Here is a 22385-nt window from a genome sequence, read left to right as displayed (position 1 = left end):
TTTGGAAAACTGTGCCATACATGTTGAATGCATAACGAAGATGCATAATAATAGCTTAAAAGAATCTGCAGTAGCTCCATTTTATTTCCATCCTACAGTTATTTACAAAGAATATTCCCCTACATCAAAGTCAAATAGAAAACATACCCCAGGATTAAACCTGAATTGGCCATTTCTCTCTATTTTTTGCTTGTCTTTTTACCTCCTCCAAAGAAGCTTGATATTGACTTCATACCAGTTTTGTCAACTTTAGACAGCGCTCGCTGGCCTGCAGTCATCTTTCCAGGAGTCTCACCAGCTGGAATCTTGGACTTTAGTTTTTCATACTCTTTTGAATAGTCCTCCACTGTTTCACTGCCTTCTTCAAGCTTGACACGCTGAAACAGGGCAATGGATAACCTTATAATTTGAAGAAAAATGGAATAGAAAAATAAAAAATTGGAAGCATAAAAAGAAATATAAGTAAATTTAGTAGGTGTCATACAGCACTTTTAAAAATAACTAATCCACATACATACAGTACAGGGGTTTCATTAGGCCATGGCGGCTGGTGGAACAGCCAGCTATTTTCCACTGAGTGCCTGCTACTTAAAAAAGTTGATTTAAGTTTTATTTGAAGTAATAGAATAAAATAACTTTCACCCCTTCTGTTCTTCTAAAACCGAATGAAACATCTGCAGTTCATGTTTGTGTGCTTGTTTGATGAAAATATTCAACCGTTCAATTGTTTTCCTCAGAGTATAGGTACAGTACCTTGCTAGGGGGTTCCTCATCGGAAACTTCCTTTTCTTTGTCTTTTTCTGGTAAACTGACATGCAAATACAAAAATAATAAGTGTACAACATTCAAACAAATATTTCTTTTGAAAATAAAATACGAAACAAGCACAGATTATAATCTTATAATATAATGTGGGATATTTCAAATTATTTAGTTCCTTTATATCACAACTACAGTACTATACTGTATTTTCACAGGTTTTGAAAAAATGACCATCTTCAAAGCATTTTAAACCTCAAGAAAACCTACAGTATACAGTAGTATTCCAGTAAAAATATCATCATAACAGAAAAACCACAAGTCTATCTCCAGTATGCAGAATAATTTGTTTTCTTTTTTGTCATGTATTTAAGAGTGACGACATCATACACAATTGACTGCAAATGACTTATCCTTGGTTTTCATGTAATCTGTCACAAGTTTATTGCTTCACGATTAAAAAAATGCATTCGTATGGCAACATACTTCAAGGCTTTTTTCAGCTTCTCTTCCCAAGAAAGACTCAAGTAATCACAAATCATACCAGACGAGTAACGTAGGTGATCATCTATGAAGAAAAAAGCACAATGTTAAAACTTGCAGATGGGAGGAAATGCAGTACTGTGAGGAATATTGAAAAGGAGCATATAAAATAGAATAAGTCCAGCTCTCCTTGATGTCTTTAAACTACAAGATTTAAATAATGTGTACCTCTAGTCACATCTGAGTGCTTTCTACTGCGTACAAATGTAGCACTTTGAGATCCTTTACTGACATTGATATCTGATGTCGCTAAGTAATCAGCAACACATTCCACCTGAAAGAAGAATGGACTTGATAAAATGATGAATGAATGGGCTTTATTTAAACACTTATTGCAGCAACAAAACAAGTAAATACAATAACCAAATTCAGTGCTCTGATTACATAGACCTATGCCAAATTTAATCCCATAGTGGATAAAACACAGCAGAAAATCGCGCTGAAGCTAAGGTAGTAAGAATTAAGTTCCCAGCCTAGTGTCATTAACATACTAAGTAGACACAAAATACAAAACAAAGTTATATCGCTCTAAACTGGTGAAATTGAGCTTCTTGGGAAGATAAACCCCCACAGACGAACATATACATCCCAACTAAGTTTATTTCATAAAGAAGAGCATGGATATATAATTGATGTTAAGTTGTGTGAATTCTTATGCCTTGGAAATCCTTCACTGACGGGTGTGGGAAGCCTGTGCATTAACCTCCAGAACACTATTACCTGGCCTTGCTTAATACCAGTCCGTTGGATCACAGCAGGTGATAACAGCCTAAGGATAGTCTGTAAACTTGACCTTCATTACATTCCTTCTTAAATTCTCATCAAAAGGGGGTAACCATCCCCCCCCCTGATACCAAACCCTGGATCAGCCACTGCCATAACACCCCCCTCCCCTCCACAAATGATTCACCATTATTAAATGTCATGTATCGATGAATGACTTTAGAAATGCACTTCTTATCAATGCACCCACCTTGGTCTTTAACCATGCCATAGTTTTATCTTCATTAATTCTGTAGACATGTAGATCATCATCCCCCTTACAGTCACATACACTTGTCAAGCTCTCATGAGTGATGCAGTTCGTCAGTTTACCCACTGAGGGGAATTTGCTGTCAATCAAAATCTGGTCTAAAGTTCTAAACTGAAAAAAAAGGTTTTAAAATCTATTGAAGGTTTTTTTAATGTACTCATTCTCAATTCATTTATTTTGAAACCACTGTTTGCAGTTACATGTGCATTATTAAATACTGTAATTTATGTTTTTTGATTGACATCAAATGACATCAATTTGATTCATTCAATTCAATTTCCATACAGTAGTACTGGACTTTGGTCGATAAATTTCAACTAAATAATTACTACTGAACAACAGTTAATGTAATTCTTACAAAACATTATTACTAACTTTACTGTACCTGCGATGAGCATTTTTCAAGATATGGCAGGCAAAGAAACACAGAATCTATAGGAGTTGCAATAACCATGCTCCCATCTAAAACACAAACAAACTAAATTTAGCATCGTCAAGGATATTGCCAAGAATATCAACCCAGCTATTGAACACATACTAAATGCATCATTATATACTTCAAGTCATATTGTCACCAGTTTACTTCGGGCTGATTACGTACTGTAACAATCTCCAATTATTTTAAAATGAAAACACAAAAAAAAATATTTCAAAATTGTGAAAAAGCAGTTTGTCTATTGGAAGTTTATTTGAGGATGTGATTGATAATTTAGAGCAGATGGCCTTTTCAATAGCACGGATTCTCTCTGGAAGTAAACTGGTGGCAATGCGGCTTCAACATGTAAAAAGTAATGTACCTTCATGAACAGTGTCATCTATAAACCACGACCTGGGCTCATCTTTGAATTTCGCCACTTCACACACACTTTTTTCATCAGAGGAGAAAAGAAGCTGGACCCCTTTCCCTGAAAAGTACAGATTTCATAAACATTGCTCTCCTCAGGCAATGAATTGAGATTTGTATTAGAGTCCAGACTGCTTACCTGTTCTTGGATGAGGTATCTTGGCAAATAAAGGAGGTGATTCACTTTCTGGTGTGGAGCTGAGAGCATCATCTGTTATACAAATCAAGTCTGGTCAAAATCTTGTATAATGTCCACCCCCCCCCCCCCCCCCCCCCCTCCTTCCCGCCCGTGCAAATGGAGTAAATCAAGTTTCTTGCACTAAAAGAGAGGGGAGAGATACATTGCAGATTAATGCTAGTTTTTCTTGGTATCGTGTGATTGAGGACAATATTTTTTTATAGAAGGATCCAGATACTTTCCTAACTAAACTTGAAGAATAACCAGTTCAAACTGTGTGGTCGGGACTTGCACTTCGATAAAAAAAAAACAAATAACGCACATTGCAAACAAAGTTCTCACCTGGGGCTAGCATCATCCATTGGTTTACATCCTTGTTTGGTTTGTTTGCCTTTGCAGACTTCGAAGCCCTTGCTTTAGGCATTTTTGATTTAGTAATTTTACAAAACCGCAATGAGAAGACCTTACAAAATTCGCGCGAAATACTTATGGGTAAGGCAGCTGGCCAAAGCAGGCTCAATTTAACACAGGCAACCCAAACGTCTGGTTAGGCAAACTCCTACAACTTCTTTTTATTAAATTAAGTTTCTGAGGGCAGGTTATGAGGGGAAAGAAATATAAAAAAAAAATACAGCACGAATGACTACACTCAAAGTTCGGTGCTGTTTTTCTTTTTTCTTCTTTTTGCAAACATGGACTGCCTTGTCATTTTACCCGTGATTCAGTGCACGTGCGACACTTCACAAATCTCTCCGCTCGCTTGAGGTCTGTTCTTGTTTGCTTGAAAAACTCTTTTTATCCTTAGAGCTACGATATTTGCTACGAGATCGGAATAAAGCAGGATCGTCTGTATTATAACAGGTAATGCACGGAGAGTATGAGGTATAGAACTTATGAAAATATGAAGCGTTAGGTCTTATTACTACACAAAACAAACTAATCACACAACACAACAAGCATCAAAAGATGAAAAGTGATTTGCTTTCATTGCAAACTGAGTAACTTATAGATTAGTATTTTATTCATTTCAGGTATTGTTGGAGGTCCCCTTTCAAGGGTGTTTTTCAGGGGTGTTTTTACAAAGCCCCTCTCCCCCTAAGAATTGACATTATCAAGGCCATGAATCACAAAACCAAGCTTTAAAGCAAAATTTGCTTCCTTTAAGAGAAACTTGTTCAAGACCTTTTTAGGCTGGAGCTGATTCAAGTTATAAGTAGAGTATTTACAATTCCACATTTGCACCCTTAAAATACAGAATGAAGTTCCAGTGGACACGAAACATGCTAGGGCAAACCCTGGAGGATGAAGAGATGAGAGTGATCAAATATCCCTGCACCGAGCTCACTACACATGTCACCTTCAAGACCATCCAGGCGTTTGCATTACTTGGCATGGTAGCGGTTGGTCCAGCAGTGCGAGGAATCAGGGGACCAAGAAACTTACAAGCCATAATAGATACAGCTGTTAACTATGGAAAGTATGGCGCAGTTCTCGGTGCAGCAGCTGGACCAGCCATGACATATGCTAGGGTGGTAGGGGGTGGTATAGATGAAGATGGTTTATATGATCGCTGCTACCGCTTGAGGTATAACCGCAACCAAGTGCGTACTGACAGGCTCGCGTTCCTTGGTACTCTGGGTGGCGCAGCTGGTGCAATGGCTATGGGTGGAAGCCTGTCCTCCGGTGCTGTCATTGGCCTGGTCGGAGGCACTGTCTTGGCTGGTGTTTATAATTCTGCATTTGCTGCACGGGAAAAGTAGTGCTATGGCTGGATATGCTGGATAATTTAAGTTTAAAACAATAATGAATGTATAATTAAATAGTTCACTGAATTTCCTCCCACAAAAGACAATTTAAAGGAAAATGATATAGCAGGATGACAATAATGTAGGCTGTGTGATTTTTTAACAAATTAATAAGTAGAGAGAAATAAAATCTTAAAAGAAGCAATGTGTTTATGGTCTGATATGTAATTTTAGCCTGCGATGCATCCAGAAATAATTTGCGGTTTGCACACAGGCTAGTTAATTGTGGCAAAGAGATAATCCGTCAAGGGGGGGGGGGGGATATCTTAAAGGAACAGGTGAAAGGTGGAAGCAAATATTTCACTGATATGACCCTAGTAAATATTCTACTTTGTGATTTGGTGTAAGGAAGAGGGGTATAAGACAGGAGTATGGTATAACTCCTGAGACTTGGGCTAAATTCCAGATATCCGGTTATGAGAATCTATACAATGATATGTATACTATTATGTTTTTTTTTTATGTGATCATTTATTGAATTCTCCACCTTTTGGGGCATTTGACCTCTTGGAAAACCTCTTGAGAAAGGAATAAGCAACGAAAAGCAGAGGATATGGGGGGTGTGACAAAAGATTAATAAGGACTGGGTATCAACATCTAGCAATACTTGCAAGAGACAGGAACCAGATTTTTGCATGTGATTCTTTTATTTTGCACTAGAATAAATGCCTTTAACTAATACATCCTAATCACTATGTGGTCATTTAAAACAGGGCCTTATCAGAAAGTTATGTTGCAATATCGATGGATTTAAATTCAACCTTCACAACCTCATACGAATTCCCATGGGATAGCCCCAGCACCTTAAGTAAACCAGCAATGTTAGGGGACGACAGTGTATATTTTGGTGATCTCTGAACCTCAGCCGTGTGAAGCATTGTTGGCGGGAAAAACACTGTTGCTGGCGCTTTAACATCTGACTCGTCCCCAGTCGTCTCACATGGTTTTCGGAGACGTCGCAAAGCCCCAAGGGAAGGGTTAAAGAGGCGCGCAGGGCATCGAGGGAAGAGAAAAGAGAAAGGGAAGAGACGTCCTTTGCTCCCTTCCCTTTAGGCTTTGCGCGCCTTCGAAATCTCCCTTGAGGCTTTGCGATCCTCCCCTCCGAAAACTTGCGTTACGACTGAGGACGAGTCATTAACATTGAGTCCTGGTCTAATGAATGCCTAATAACGTTTGGAGTTATCTCTGGCTTCCGGTGCGTGTAGACCTTTATATATGAGACCTTTATATATGTAATATGTGCTTGTTCATAGTTTACACCTTTTCAAGGTTAGTAGAAAAAATGAATGTGCCTCATACAAATCGAATTACACAATCTTTCGAAAGCTGGTGCGGTTCTCTAATATACATGTAAAAACACCTCCTAGTATATACTGTAAGTCTCAAGTTTATTCTAAAGTCTAAATCTTTTTCTTTAACAATTTAACCAAACTCGTAACTTTGACCAGAGTTTCAAATTATTATATTCTGTAAACAATTCAGAAAGGATGGCCTGATTACTGTGCATTATAAACTAAATTGTACTTTTAAATTTCACGATGAAGTTTTCCGTGCTTGTACTTCAGGACGTACCGGCGCTGGGTCTTCTAGAGGCTTTTAGAGGGTTCCGACTTTGTAGTCCCTCTTCAGTGAAGCAGTCTTGTGAACTTGGGTGAACTCGACGTCTCTTCCTTCCAACTCGAAGTGAACCTTCCGATTCAAACTTTGGGAGCGTTTGATTGACCTCGGGTCGTCGGAGGTACTCAACGTGTACACGGTCTCGTCGTTGAAGTCACGAACGTACTGGTCAGCCGCGTTGCTATGGGCGACAATCCCAGGAACCTCCGGGGGTAGGCCACTTGGCCCAGGCACCACGGTTGGACGACCATGAGAATGCGGAAGGCCAAGGAACCCTTCAACCCCTTCCGGGTCACGCCCACGGTGGAAGGGGTGTCGTTGCCCCCTTGCATCTGATTTGTTAGGTACAGCGTAGATGGGAATCTTGCTTGTGTCTGTGTCTGTGTCAGTCTCTCCGATCTCGTCGAAGTACCTCGGTTCTTTGAAGACCACGGTTACCTCAGCGTACTCGCCTTGCCGTGGTGGAGGGGTCTCGTCGCTGTTAACCGGGGAGTTATTGGCAGTGACCAGCCGTGTCTTGTCTTTGTCGTCGGATTTCTGCCAAAATAGAACTGTAGCGATCAGTTGTTCTAGCGGTCATGGTAAACAAAAAGGGGAATATCTAAACTATTCCTAGCCTCCTACCATATACAGGACATCTATCGATTTGGCTGTTGATATGATATGAGGCTTGGCGAAAAACACGGAATGCCTTAGGGCTGGACATGGAAGTACCGCACTTAAACAAAAATAAGGGCTGCATATTCTAAGAAACATATTCAAATGTTTAAAATGTACTTTAAATCCTGTACGTAGGTGAGTAGACGGTTCATTACGCTACGCAAGTGTAAAAATGTCACACATCTGACACGAAAAAGACAGGAGACAGGCTGCGCTAGGTAAGACTTGTGGGGGGAGGGGACGGGGTGCTGCGCCTGCACGCCTCTTCATACGCAGTCTTTCTACATTCTCAAATGTAAAAAAATAAATCATCCCTGAAATGGACAGGTCTGTCCTGTAGGGTACGGGGAACATGACCCGCACCTGCGACGGAGGTGTACCCTGTATGGGAGGGGTTGGGGCACTGTGCTATGCAAGACTCGAGTGTCAAAAATATATCACCCCTGGTACGGACAGGTCTACCTTGTAGGGAAGACGACGGGGAACATGACCCGCACCTGCGACGGAGGAGTACCCTGTATGGGAGGGGTTGGGGCACTGTGCTATGCAAGACTCGAGTGTCAAAAATATATCACCCCTGGTACGGACAGGTCTACCTTGTAGGGAAGACGACGGGGAACATGACCCGCACCTGCCACAGAGGAGTATACCCTGTATGGGAGGGGTTGGGGCACTGTGCTATGCAAGACTCGAGTGTCAAAAATATATCATCCCTGGTACGGACAGGTCTACCTTGTAGGGAAGACGACGGGGAACATAACCCGCACCTGCCACGGAGGAGTATCCTGTGGGAGGGGTGGGGCACTGTGCTATGTAAGACTCGAGTGTCAAAAATATATCACCCCTGGTACGGACAGGTCTACCTTGTAGGGAAGACGACGGGGAACATAACCCGCACCTGCCACGGAGGAGTATCCTGTGGGAGGGGTGGGGCACTGTGCTATGTAAGACTCGAGTGTCAAAAATATATCACCCCTGGTACGGACAGGTCTACCTTGTAGGGAAGACGACGGGGAACATGACCCGCACCTGCCACGGAGGAGTACCCTGTGGGAGGGGTGGGGCACTGTGCTATGTAAGACTCAAGTGTCAAAAATGACGCACACCTGGTACGGACGGGGAGGATTCACCTGTGCATATTTCTCAGACCACAGTACGGGAGGGGAGGGTGGGATGGATGCTTCTTCCTCCTCGTCGCCAGTCTCGTCTCGGAGGTCCGGATCATTTGATACCGCCATGGCGTGGTCTGTAGTCCCATTGTTTGTAAAAACCACGCGCTCCATCGTGACCACGCGCCTTTTGGTGGAGTCACGCTTGGTGGAGTCACACTTCTTGTTTGTGTCACGCTCCTTGGTTGATGTGCGCTCTTTTGTCTTCTGACGCTCTTTGCTTGAATGCTTTTCTTTGGTATTTGTCTTGTTACTATCATTTGTCGATCTATAAGGGTAAAGTTTTTTATTTAAAATGAGATAATATTTGGTTAACTTTAAAGCAGTTAAAGAGAGTTAAAGTGTCAGTAGACGCCGCCCTCTAATAAACGCCGCACCTTCGGTGCAAAGCTTATTCCAAGATTTAAATCATACGATGAATTTCGATGAAAAAAAAAACGGTGTTTCAATTTCAAACCACTAGCAATGGAAATTTTTTTCACAGTTATTTTTATTCGAAATTCCGTTTCGACGTCAGGACAACATGCGAAATCCCAGTACCCGAATCGTTGTTGGGTTTCGCCAGCAGATCTAAAAAGTAAAAGCTCAAAATCTAAAAAATTATTCTCTAGATAGCTCACCTTTTTTCACCATCTTCTTCAAATCCTGAAAGACAAACAATTACTGATTACTGGTTTATACTCTTTGTGAAAACTGGGAGGATGGCTCGAGACAGAAAGGGACTATGCTTTTAGACTAAACATTAAAAGCAGAGATCTCTGACGATCGTGATCTAAGAGTAGTATCTATTAAGTTCTTAGCCTTGCAGCTCATGCGGAAAATATAGCAGAGATCTCCCATGATCAGGGTCTAAGAGTAGTACCTGTTGATTACTTAGCCTTGCGGCTCATGTGGCAATAATAGCAGAGATCTCCCATGATCAGGGTCTAAGAGTAGTACCTGTTGAGTACTTAGCCTTGCGGCTCATGCGGCAGTAGTAGAGAACGAGAACAGTGACAATGATGAGAAGGATGAGGAGAGCCAAGATGATGACCACCATGGGCAGCACGTCGATTCCTAGAAGAAAAAAACAGGATCAACAACCTATTCCTAACAAGGGTATATTAAGTCCAGCATCTTGTATCACAGTTCATAGAACGTTTTGGAGAGCAAATCATTAGATTTTGACATTGGCGTATACTTTGGCATCATTCATATATTTTGTGAAGTATTGCAATGACGCAAATGTTACAGAAAGGTGACTGTTGCATTTAAAGGCTTTAGCACTTGCTGTGCTATATAAGATGTAATGGAATGCTAGAAAACAGCTGATTCCTTGATGTTTAGCGATCACCTGCAGAACAAGTGTCGCAATTCAGCTCTTTTCCATTACCGCCTCTAGTTATGAAGTCGCGGTGTGAAAAAAGTTACGATATGTCAAAGGAACAGGTCAATCAATCAATTTAATTTGTAACATTCAATAAATGTGTAGGAAAGGGATGATTTGATTCTTACCATCCTGGCAGATAGGTCCATATCTGAAGTTTTTGCACAAGCATTCGAAGCCGTTACCAGTCCTCGTGCACGTTCCGTCATGCAGACAGGGAAAGGAGTTACAAGGGTCCACTGTTATGAGAACAGCATTTAGTGTCACGCAATGTCACGCAACACTCAAGAGCAATTAGTGTCTTGCAATGTCACACAACACTCAACAGCGATTAGTGTCACGCAGTCACTCAACAAAACACGTGGTATCATGCAGACAGAGGAAGAAGTTACAAGGGTCCACAATTAATGAGCACAGCATCTAGTGTCACGCAATGTCACACAAAACTACATAGCAATTAGTGTCACGCAATGTCACACAACACTCAACAGCAATAAGTGTCACGCAATGTCATGCAAAACTCAACAGAAATTAGTTTCACACAATGTCACTCAACAAAACACGTGGTATCATGCAGACAGGGGAAGGAGTTACAAGGGTCCACTGTTAATGAGCACAGCATCTAGTGTCACGCAATGTCACACAACACTCGTCAAAACACGTGGTGGTGTGCATCAATCCAATGTGGTGAAATCTTCTGATGGCTTCTACATGACCCCGTTGTTGTGCAGTGTGTCGTATTCGCTAGCTAGTTGAAGTGTTACACAACACGCCAATAGAGTAAAGTTTCACGCAATCTTCTCTCTCGGTTGTGTATGCGCGTATGCGCTAGCCAACTGTAGTGTAACACAACACGCCAATAGAGTAAAGTTGTCACGCAATCTTCTCTCTCGGTTGTGTACAGTGTGTCGTATGCGCTAGCCAACTGTAGTGTAACACAACACGCCAATAGAGTGAAGATGTCACGCAATCTTCTCTCTCGGTTGTGTATGCGCGTATGCGCTAGCCAACTGTAGTGTAACACATTACGCCAATAGAGTAAAGTTGTCACGCAATCTTCTCTCTCGGTTGTGTATGCGCGTATGCGCTAGCCAACTGTAGTGTAACACAACACGCCAATAGAGTAAAGTTGTCACGCAATCTTCTCTCTCGGTTGTGTACAGTGTGTCGTATGCGCTAGCCAACTGTAATGTAACACAACACGCCAATAGAGTGAAGATGTCACGCAATCTTCTCTCTCGGTTGTGTACAGTGTGTCGTATGCGCTAGCCAACTGTAGTGTAACACAACACGCCAATAGAGTGAAGATGTCACGCAATCTTCTCTCTCGGTTGTGTACAGTGTGTCGTATGCGCTAGCCAACTGTAGTGTAACACAACACGCCAATAGAGTAGAGTTGTCACGCAATCTTCTCTCTCGGTTGTGTACAGTGTGTCGTATGCGCTAGCCAACTGGAGTGTAACACAACACGCCAATAGAGTAACGTTGTCAGGGACGTTGTTACTCTAGAGGGTGGCTATGTGCAGTGTGTGATTACTTGCATCTGCGCTAGCCACACAAAACGCAAACAAATAAACATCGTCACGCAATCCTGTGACAATGCACTGTGTGTAAGTACCTGCGCTAGCCGCCTGTAGTGTGATGGTGGATCCGTTAATGCCGTATTTTCCCAGGCTTCCCGTCAGCGCGACGTTCTGTAGCGGTTCCAAAGCTTTATCGCGCGACGTCGTCTCGTTAAATGAGAGTTCAAAGTCAACGATCACACTGCCTTTCCTAGAAACAACAAAAACAGGAATCGCAAAAGACGAAACCACAGAGCCGCGTCTCTGCATTTTGAAGAATATTGTACACTTGTTTAAAAAAATAACAGAAAAACGGGCTTTTTTATAATTTGCTAGACCTTCTATGGGCGATCAAAAAAAGTCTGAGTTGAAAATCATGATCTAAATAGAAGAACAAACATGCGCACGAATAAAAAACAACTTTTTTTTATAAACTGTGGTTAAAGTCCCTAGTAAGATAATAACGCACTTTGCATTACAATCGAAATTTCCTAAAAAAATATATACAAATCTGCATTCGTATAAGCATGCGCTTGCTCCCCCACCCCTCCCTCCCCTATTCTTCAACTAGTTCATTTTGTTTTCATTGTCATGGCTCTACCTCAAGTTTAACACTTTGCTCCTTACGAATATCGGCATGTTCTCATAAGCCTTGTCGATCTGTGGATACAAAAAGAACTCAGTTGCTAACACTTTTATACAGCAAGTTACATATCAAGGAAAGTAACAACAGCTTGTCCTGTTACGTGAAAAGTAGGGCGGTAGAAGACGGCTTCCTCCCCTATTTGATATGATTAAGATACGTATATTTGGCAAATGATTTTTATTTCGTAATCAAGTTACTGAACAATGCCCATTGATTTATGCTAAAACAAAAACGGATGGCGTTTTGGATTTTAAATGTGACCGTACCTTCTACCAAAGAAAATTAGGAAAGGGAAACCAAAACCACAGGAAATACACGGATCAAACACCACGGACAAATAGACGACTTACCGCCTGACGGATTTCCGCTGTTATGTTCTTGTAGCTCTCGGTAGCTGAGTTTGCGTAACTCTCCCGCCATGCAATCCCTGACAACTTAAAGGAGCCCACAAACACCATGTCAACCTCATCTGGACAAACAAGATATCGAGAGAGATGTTAACCGACAACAAGAAGGTGTAACATGTGAATTGAATGCTATTCTAAAACGGGGCTCGAAATATTGGCGGCACGATACAGAAACGTAAAGAAAAAATATTGGGGACAAAGAGTCCCTACCTATAATTTTCAAGTATTATCCCGAGTGCTCCACTCCCTGCTACGACCCTGTGAAATATTTCTATAATTCGGGGAAATCTTTAAACATTTTGTTGTAAGAAGTCATCCTTGCTACATCATGGTAATATCGTACCCGTTTATATCCGTTTGATTTATACGTCACACAACGATATCTGCCTACTAGACCTGGGTACGGTCATGGGGAATCATAGAAAAGAACATACTTACTATCGACGGGAGAAATCGTAGGCTTAGGATGTAAAAGGAGCGAACAGGCCCGTACCCAGGGGGGGGGGGGGGGGGGTGCGAAATCCGAAAAAGTGGACCTAATTTTTCCGGGGGGGGGGAGGTTTTTTGATAAATATCTAGCACGTCTATTGAAAAACGAAAGTGGACCTTTTGCCGCACCTCCTCCCCTGGGTACGGGCCTGGCGAATGTTACCTATCTTCTTGCACTGAGGTCTAGACCAACCAAGTTTACACTCGCACTCGAACGAGGTACGCCTGTCTGCGCATGCGCCGTTTTTGTCACAAGAATCAGAAGATATGCATTTGCCATCATTGCTGCAGAAGTCGGATGGACACAGCGCTAAAAAAATTTGGATTAAAAATAAAAGCGAAACTAATTTAAAATGTAATTTAGTGCTGACGGCGCTTAAGGCGGGGGTCTACCTGAAACTCACTACAGACATCAAAAAAAAATTTTTTCGATAAATATCATATTCGGCTATTCCTTTATCAATTCAATGTTGTCTTACAACTGTCCTGACTCTTTTCGATAAGCCCGAGCGCTTTTAAAAAGTTGTGTCAAGTTTGAAGATCACGTTGCCATGGCAACGATTACTGTTTCTTTTGAATTCGGCGCATTTTTTCTACTCCAATGGGGCCCAATCGCCATACAAACCTCCTCAAATCTCTCTTGAAACAACTGTCCAGCGGTTGACAGCAAAATACACGACTATTATGGGATATATATGTGCAAAATCCAGCAAAACTTCTAAACTTATCGAACCGCGATCCTCAAAGCTATATACAACTCATATCAACTCTTTAAAAGACCTTGAAAAATAATGGTCGGAGAAAAAGACTCATCGACGTACCGAAAGAAAAGAAAACGCGTGTTTTACGGCAAGCAAAAACAGGAGCTGAACCGCTCAGACAGAGATGAAAGCTCTCAAACAACTCGTGGCCTCGTCGAAGAACCAGGACCCTCACACTCTCGATCGGCAGATTATACTCCAGATCACAGTGAACAAGCTCCAGCAAGTGCTTCTAGAAAGAAGCTTAGCGACCATGGCTACAATGAAAGCTTTGACGGAGAGTTTTCTTCGGACGATCAAAGCCTTTCAAAATTTGACTCAGACCACGAGGAGGTATCTGGTGATGATGCTGAAGCCTGCGAATATCGAGTCGTGGACTTGGGATGCCTCTCTTCATATCTTTCCGATGTTCATAGATGCGAAGAAGGTGAGTATTTTGAAAAATAACATCATTTTGTTTTCGCTGATAAGCTCAATATAGTGATTTAGTTTATATGATTGGTCTCAGATTTGGAAATTACTATATACACAGAATACGTGACCTTATGATTTCTTGAACTCAGCGGGACTGTAAGACTCATATTATAAGTAACAATTATTCTGTTTGAATCAATGGCTGATTCATTAGCTAGGGATTCTAAGTGTTTGTTTTATTGCAGGTAAACTTGAAATAAAAGAAACTACTTCAGCAAGGGCAGGGCTGAAATCCTCTTTCGAGGTTAAGTGCAGTTCCTGTCATGAAACTGAAACTCTGACAACATCAAGTCAAATCCACCAAAGAGGCAAGTCTTTCGATGTCAACCGGCGAGTAGTGTACCACTCTCTGGAAAGTGGAAATGGATATGAGGGACTTGCTTCATTTTGCAGAGTCATGAATATGCCATGCGTTAGCAAAGCAGCATATTACAAACAATTGGACATAATTGTCAATGCTCAGGAAGAGGAGGGAAGACGTGAAATGTGTTCGGCCGCAAAAAGACTGCGTCAGAAGCTGATAGGAGATGATGGCAAGGAGTTTGAGCTTCTTGACGTGGCTGTCAGTTTTGATGGAACCTGGGCCAAGAGAGGCTTCACATCACTCACTGGAGTGGTTTTTGCTATTTCTATAGACACTGGAGAGGTCCTAGACTACCATGTCCTCTCCAAACAATGCCAGACATGTACCATAAACAGAGGCAAAATTTCTGATGATGGAGAGTTTGAGGATTGGATACTAGAACATGTGGCTTCAGGTGCATGTGACATAAACTTTGTTGGAAGTTCTCCTGCCATGGAGGCAGAGGGTGCTGTTGTGCTCTGGAGTAGATCCATAGAACGTCACAACATGAGGTACAAGTGGATGATTTGCGATGGGGACAGTAAATCACACAACTCTGTCCAAGACATCTACGATGAATGTAGGGTGGAAAAATTAGACTGTGTGGGGCACGTGCAAAAAAGGATGGGAAAGCGGTTGCTCCAGTTGAAGAGTAGGAGAAAAGGGAAGCTAGATGATGGCCATACGATTGGTGGCCGTGGCCGCCTCACAGAGGCCAAGATAAAAAAACTCCAAAAGGAGTATGGTCTGGCAATTCGCCAGAACACTGTGCAAGATACTAATCCCACAGAAAGAGACATTGATGTGGCAGTATATGCGATGAAAAAGAATATAATCGCATCTCTACACCACAATATTGGGATGCCGGATCTTAAAAAACAGCATCAATACTGCCCAAAAAGGGCAAATTCCTGGTGTAAGTTCCAACAGGACGAAGCCACCGGTATCTCCAGGTACGACTCAGCAGACTGCCTTCCTGAGGTTTTTCTAGAGGTACTGCGTCCAGTATACATGAGCTTGAGTGAGACTGATTTACTGAAGAGATGTGTTCGTGGAAAGACACAGAACCCTAACGAATGTATTAATTCGTTGGTTTGGGCCCGATGCCCAAAACACAAGCACCATGGCCCAAAGGTGGTGCGATTTGCAGCAGCATCTGCTGTCTGCCATTTTCATGGGGGGGCTGCTAGTAGGGAGAAAGTGATGGAGAGTCTTTTGATTCCTGCTGGCAGCCATACAAAGCAGGGATCCCTTCTTAAGGACAGAAAGTGGGTGCAGAAAGCAGACAGGCAAGTGTCTGAAAAGGCAAAGAAGAAAAGACAGGCCACCCAGATGCGCAGAGTACGCAGGGAGGAGGCTCTAAGGAGTGCTGAGGGTGTTACTTACGAGTCTGGAGCCTTTTAGCTAAAATATTTTCAAGAACATTGCTTATATGATAAGAAACAGCGTTTTTGTGATTATTGTCAACTTTAAAGGCATTTTCCCGAATTTTTGCTTTTCGGGCTTCAAGAAAAGATATCTCTTCAAGAATTTGTTCAATTGACCTCAAACTTTCAGCATTGATAGATATAACTGAGGTGATTAAAATGAGTTGAGGGATTTCCTCTTTAATTTTTTAAAATAAAGTTATGGACTGATGAAGTCAATTTTCCTATTATGCAAATTTAAATGACTTCTATTGGCTTATTTTTTGGAATTCCAAAATTTCCCCAACTCATTTTAATTATTAGTGTTCTAGCAATAGTACAATGAAGAAAAATCGAAATTCCATTCAATCTGCAAGGAGTTATTTTTTCTTAAATAAAAACTCTCCTTACTCAGCATGTGTCTTTTTGAAAGCCTGGTATCAAATTACATTGTCATATTTCACGGAATAAAATATAAAATCAGAATCGTCATCTCATAACCTTTCCAATGATATATGGTTTGCTATAGTTATGATGAAAACTTTGACAGTTGTGATTTTTTTTGCAACACCACTCAATTTGCTATGAGTTCAGGTAGACCCCCGCCTTAAGGGTATGCATGCCTCTGAGCCCATCCCTAGATAATTCTCCTCCCTAGCTACTCCCTTCCCTAGCTACTCCCTTCCCTAGCTACACCCCTCCCTAGCTACACCCCTCCCTAGCTACTCCCCTCCCTAGCTACTCCCCTCCCTAGCTACTCCCCTCCCTAGCTACTCCCCTCCCTAGTTACTCCCCTCTCTAGCTACTCCCCTCCCTAGCTTCTCCCTTCCCTAGCTACACCCCTCCCTAGCTACACCCCTCCCTAGCTACACCCTCCCTAGCTACTCCCCTCCCTAGCTACTCCCCTCCCTAGCTACACCCCTCCCTAGCTACTCCCTTCCCTAGTTACACCCCTTCCTAGCTACTCCCCTCCCTAGCTACTCCCCTCCATAGCTACTTCCCTCCCTAGCTACTCCCTTCCCTAGCTACACCCCTCCTTAGCTACACCCCTCTCTAGCTACTCCCCTTGCTAGCTACTCCCCTCCCTAGCTACTCCCCTCCCTAGCGACTCCCCTCTCTAGCTACTCCCCTCCCTAGATACTACCCTCCCTAGCTACTCCCCTCCCTAGCTACACCCCTCCCTAGCTACTCCCTTCCCTAGCTACACCCCTCCCTAGCTACTCCCCTCCCTAGCTACACCCCTCCCTAGCTACTCCCCTCCCTAGGTACTCCCCTCCCTAGCTACTCCCCTCCCTAGCTACTCCCTCCCTAGCTACTCCCCTCCCTAGCAACTCACCCCCTAGCTACTCTCCTCCCTAGCTACACCCTTCCCTAACTACACCCCTCCCTAGCTACTCCCCTCCCTAGCTACTCCCCTCCCTAGGTACTCCCCTCCCTAGCTACTCCCCTCCCTAGCTACTCCCTCCCTAGCTACTCCACTCCCTAGCTACTCCCCTCCCTAGCTACTCCTTCCCCTAGCTACTCCTTCCCCTAGCTACTCCCCTCCCTAGCTACTCCCCTCCCTAGCTACTCCCTCCCTAGCTACACCCCCCCCTAGCTACTCCTTCCCCTAGCTACTCCTTTCCCTAGCTACTCCCCTCCCTAGCTACTCCCCTTCCTAGCTACTCCCCTCCCTAGCTACACCCCTCCCTAGCTACTCCCCTCCCTAGCTACACCCCTCCCTAGCAACTCCCTCCCTAGCTACTCTCCTCCCTAGCTACACCCTCCCTAGCTACACCCTTCCCTAACTACACCCCTCCCTAGCTACTCCCCTCCCTAGCTACTCCCCTCCCTAGCTTCTCCCTCCCTAGCTACACCCCTCCCTAGCTACTCCTTCCTAGCTATTCCTTCCCCTAGCTACTCCCTCCCTAGCTACTACTTTCCCTAGCTACTCCCCTCCCTAGCTACTCCCCTTCCTAGCTACTCCCCTCCCTAGCTACACCCCTCCCTAGCTACTGCCCTCCCTAGCTACTGCCCTCCCTAGCTACTCCTTCCCCTAGCTACTCCCCTCCCTAGCTACACCCCTCCCTAGCTACTGCCCTCCCTAGCTACTGCCCTCCCTAGCTTCTTTCCTCACTAGCTACTCTCCTCCATAGCTACTCCCCTGCCTAGCTACTCCCCTCCCTAGCTACACCCCTCCCTAGCTACTGCCCTCCCTAGCTACTCCTTCCCCTAGCTACTCCCCTCCCTAGCTACACCCCTCCCTAGCTACTGCCCTCCCTAGCTACTCCCTCCCTAGCTACTCTCCTCCCTAGCTACTCCCCTCCCTAGCTACTCCCCTCCCTAGCTACTCCCCTCCCTAGCTACTCCCCTCCCTAGCTACTCCCCTCCCTAGCTACTCCCCTCCCTAGCTACTCCCTCCCTAGCTACTCCCTCCCTAGCTACTCCCCTCCCTAGCTATTCCCCTTCCTAGCTACTCCCCTCCCTAGCTACACCCCTCCCTAGCTTCACCCCTCCCTAGCAACTCCCTCCCTAGCTACTCTCCTCCCTAGCTACACCCTCCCTAGCTACACCCTTCCCTAACTACACCCCTCCCTAGCTACTCCCCTCCCTAGCTACTCCCCTCCCTAGCTACTCCCTCTCTAGCTACACCCCTCCCTAGCTACTCCTTCCTAGCTACTCCTTCCTCTAGCTACTCCCTCCCTAGCTACTCCTTTCCCTAGCTACTCCCCTTCCTAGCTACTCCCCTTCCTAGCTACTCCCCTCCATAGCTACACCCCTCCCTAGCTACTCCCCTCCCTAGCTACTCCCCTCCCTAGCTACTCCCTCCCTAGCTACTCCCTCCCTAGCTACTCCCCTCCCTAGCTACACCCCTCCCTAGCTACTCCCCTTCCTAGCTACTCCCCTACCTAGCTACTCCCCTCCCTAGCTACTCCCCTCTCTAGCTACTCCCCTACCTAGCTACTCCCCTCCCTAGCTACTGCCCTCCCTAGCTACTGCCCTCCCTAGCTACACACCTCTCTAGCTACTCCCCTCCCTAGCTACTCCCCTCCCTAGCTACTGCCCTCCCTAGCTACTCCCCTCCCTAGCTACTGCCCTCCCTAGCTACACACCTCCCTAGCTACTCCCCTCCCTAGCTACTGCCCTCCCTAGCTACACACCTCCCTAGCTACTCCCCTCCCTAGCTACGCCCCCTCCCTAGAAACTCCCTTCCCTAGCTACTCCCCTCCCTAGCTACACCCCTTCCTAGCTACTCCCCTCCCTAGCTACTCCCGTCTCTAGCTACTCCCCTCCCTAGCTACACATCTCCATAGCTACGCCCCCTCCCTAGAAACTCCCCTCCCTAGCTACTCCCCTCCCTAGCTACACATCTCCATAGCTACTCCCCTTCCTAGAAACTCCCCTCCCTAGCTACACCCCTGACTAGCTACTCCCCTCCCTAGCTACACCCCTGACTAGCTACAACCCTCCCTAACTACTTCCCTCCCTAGCTACACCCCTCCCTAGCTACTCCCCTTCCTAGCTACTCCCCTACCTAGCTACTCCCCTCCCTAGCTACTCCCCTCTCTAGCTACTCCCCTACCTAGCTACTCCCCTCCCTAGCTACTGCCCTCCCTAGCTACTGCCCTCCCTAGCTACACACCTCTCTAGCTACTCCCCTCCCTAGCTACTCCCCTCCCTAGCTACTGCCCTCCCTAGCTACTCCCCTCCCTAGCTACTGCCCTCCCTAGCTACACACCTCCCTAGCTACTCCCCTCCCTAGCTACTGCCCTCCCTAGCTACACACCTCCCTAGCTACTCCCCTCCCTAGCTACGCCCCCTCCCTAGAAACTCCCTTCCCTAGCTACTCCCCTCCCTAGCTACACCCCTTCCTAGCTACTCCCCTCCCTAGCTACTCCCCTCTCTAGCTACTCCCCTCCCTAGCTACACATCTCCATAGCTACGCCCCCTCCCTAGAAACTCCCCTCCCTAGCTACTCCCCTCCCTAGCTACACATCTCCATAGCTACTCCCCTTCCTAGAAACTCCCCTCCCTAGCTACACCCCTGACTAGCTACTCCCCTCCCTAGCTACACCCCTGACTAGCTACAACCCTCCCTAACTACTTCCCTGCTTACCGGGTACGTGAAGCTCGAGTGTTACCGAGGCTTTGGCGTCTGGCGCCGCGCCATTTGCCGCTACGCACTCGTACACGCCCATGTTATCAGCTGAAGCCTTGAGCTCAAGCGTGTTGCTACCTCCGATCCTCCGTCGGTCCAAAGTCCAGTACACGTCCGGCGCTGGATTTCCAGTGGCTTGACATGTCAGGCGAACTGTGGCGTTTTCTTTGAAAATCATGTTTTTAAAGCTAGTTGTAATGTTGGGAGGTACTGAACCGATAGCTTTAGAAAGAAAAAAAAAGAAGTTAGTATTTATCCGGTAAAAAAATTCAATCAAATGCTGTCGAGAGAAGAAAAAGTGAACCTGAGTGTGGCAGTAGTATCAGAAGGGTGGTTTACAATAAACTTTACAGGGGAAAAGAACTTAAGCTCTTGATCAAATGATTAAATTTTACTTACAATTGACTTGAATGTTGACGGTTTTGGTGGCAAGGGCGGCACACTCGCGCGCGTGCTCGGTCACGCAATGGTACAATCCCCCATCTGCAAGCGTGACCGGGGCAAATTCCCGGATACCTCCTACCGGGTATTTGGCTTGTCCGACTTTTCTCCATGAGACTGCCTTGTTGATGCCGGCGTCACACTCTAACGTCACGTTTGATCCTTCCGTTACGATTTGGGCGATTTGAGAAGAAGCCATGACGTCTGAAAAACAGGTTATGGACACTATCTTGAATTCTTGAGCCTCTTATTATTTCACAAAATGCTTTCCAAAACCAATACTTTCTCACGTGTGCAAACGATGCAGACAAACGATGTGGGAAATTTTCTGTGTGTGATTCTTTTTTTTTCCATTTCTTTCCAAGGAAAAAGAAAAAGAGATTACACCGCCTAGCCTTTATACAAGGAGTTTAGATTATGCCAAAATCCAATCGAATTGAAATAGTGTCTCTATGGCTCAAATTTTGTTCAAGCTAAGGATGAGCTTAGTATTGGGGCCCCACTCTTTTTGAAACCTATGAAATTAATTCAAATCTTTCTATTTAATACATACTAACCTGGCACATTGACGACTACCGTAGCATTGGGCAACTTGACCCCCCTCACCAAGGGATGGCAGCGGTATGCCTTGTTGCCCGGTTCGGTGAGGGTGACGTTGAAGTCGCCGGTCAAACTAGTCATCTGCCCCATACCAGATGCTTCTAGAATGTACTGCTCCACAGACAGCGCCGTGCTTGCACATTTCAACTCCATGATGTCCCCTAGACACGTGGTTGGTGACGTCACGTTAAGGCTCGTGTTGGGTGCTGGGAGTCCTGATAATAAACAAAATCAAGCTCTGCAAGTTAGTCTGACACGTATTGGGATTATTCTAAGGGCTTTTGACAAGATTTAACCAGTATCGAGACAGTATCACTTTCAGGGACTCAAAACCGTCTTTAGCTGGTTCAGACTACAGGGGTGTACAGTAGCAGGGGGTAATATATAAGGAAAATAATATATAAGGAAATATATAAGGAAATGAACAGTAGGAGCGTGACTTTGCCCCCACCCAATATTTTGTTGACGTTTCTGTATTGTTTCCCCCAATATTACATGGCCTGCTACGGCTCTGGACTATGGCGAATCACTCGTTTCTGGAATTCCTCGAACCCATTCGTTCAACCTCGTTCCCAGGGCCCTCTCCCTTTCCTGTCATGGGCCGGCGGGAAATGGCCCTGGGATCGGCCACTGCGTTCTACGTTTTGATTGGTCTGCGGCTAAAAGGCTAACTTATGCAGATTTTGCAGCGCAAACTTCAAAATAAACATCGAAAAAGAAGAGCCGCATATCGACTGTTGAAAACAGTGTTTTGTACACTTTCACTTTTTGAGAATATTGCTGTCAATAATATTGCCAATAACTCGATGATAAAAAAAACCGTTAAACAAAACTTTCAAAGGTCGTGCCTACATACCAGTAACTATGACAACAGCATTCTTGGTAACCGCTGGGCACTCGCTGGCGCCTCCCCTGGCGGTACAGGTGTACCTGGCCTGGTCTGCCGCGGATACGGGGGAGAATGTGACCACGCCTCCGCCCCACGCCTGGCTGCTGCCTTGCTTAGTGATGGTGATGTTGATGGCACCGTTACCTGATGCCGAGCAGTTCAGAGTGGCCATTGAGCCGTTGACGACGAGGATAGAAGCTGGAAAATCAGTGATTTTGACTGGTTCTATGGGATAGAAAATCATCAATCATCTGA

General features: G+C 44.7%; 4 protein-coding genes across 4 annotated transcripts in view; 2 read left to right on the top strand and 2 right to left on the bottom strand.

Annotated features, from left to right (window-relative positions):
• Window positions 1-66: 66 nt before the first annotated feature.
• On the bottom strand, window positions 67-3852 carry LOC5518109 (ribonuclease H2 subunit B). The gene is made up of 9 exons (XM_001638036.3): window positions 3700-3852; window positions 3319-3390; window positions 3133-3240; window positions 2721-2797; window positions 2276-2446; window positions 1471-1576; window positions 1246-1327; window positions 754-808; window positions 67-377 (listed from the first exon to the last, which is right to left on the bottom strand). Exons 1-9 carry the CDS (start codon window positions 3779-3781, stop codon window positions 180-182), a joined length of 951 nt encoding a protein of 316 aa, XP_001638086.2. The 5' UTR covers window positions 3782-3852; the 3' UTR covers window positions 67-179.
• Window positions 3853-4067: 215 nt separating this feature from the next.
• Window positions 4068-5303, top strand: LOC5518114. The gene is made up of 2 exons (XM_001638089.3): window positions 4068-4218; window positions 4613-5303. The coding sequence occupies exon 2, from the start codon at window positions 4614-4616 to the stop codon at window positions 5115-5117; it is 504 nt and encodes a 167-aa protein (XP_001638139.1). The 5' UTR covers window positions 4068-4218; window position 4613; the 3' UTR covers window positions 5118-5303.
• Window positions 5304-6210: 907 nt separating this feature from the next.
• LOC116601893 overlaps window positions 6211-22385 on the bottom strand; it is an 80747-nt gene continuing 64572 nt past the window's right edge. The window contains exons 6-18 of the mRNA XM_048732954.1: window positions 22098-22355; window positions 21199-21456; window positions 20600-20845; window positions 20159-20422; window positions 13242-13388; window positions 12533-12651; window positions 12138-12196; window positions 11593-11747; window positions 10103-10213; window positions 9548-9664; window positions 9229-9253; window positions 8570-8876; window positions 6211-7316 (exon numbers count right to left, since the gene is read on the bottom strand). Coding sequence (XP_048588911.1) covers window positions 6759-7316; window positions 8570-8876; window positions 9229-9253; window positions 9548-9664; window positions 10103-10213; window positions 11593-11747; window positions 12138-12196; window positions 12533-12651; window positions 13242-13388; window positions 20159-20422; window positions 20600-20845; window positions 21199-21456; window positions 22098-22355 — 2624 coding nt within the window. The 3' untranslated portion in view covers window positions 6211-6758. The remainder of the gene's footprint in view (window positions 7317-8569; window positions 8877-9228; window positions 9254-9547; window positions 9665-10102; window positions 10214-11592; window positions 11748-12137; window positions 12197-12532; window positions 12652-13241; window positions 13389-20158; window positions 20423-20599; window positions 20846-21198; window positions 21457-22097; window positions 22356-22385) is intronic.
• LOC125572447 lies at window positions 13552-16474 on the top strand. The gene is made up of 2 exons (XM_048732956.1): window positions 13552-14266; window positions 14499-16474. Exons 1-2 carry the CDS (start codon window positions 13870-13872, stop codon window positions 16058-16060), a joined length of 1959 nt encoding a protein of 652 aa, XP_048588913.1. The 5' UTR covers window positions 13552-13869; the 3' UTR covers window positions 16061-16474.

This window comes from Nematostella vectensis, chromosome 9, assembly GCF_932526225.1.
Source record: "Nematostella vectensis chromosome 9, jaNemVect1.1, whole genome shotgun sequence".
NCBI classification, from domain to species: Eukaryota; Metazoa; Cnidaria; class Anthozoa; order Actiniaria; family Edwardsiidae; genus Nematostella; species Nematostella vectensis.
This window is presented reverse-complemented; position numbering and strand designations above follow the sequence as displayed.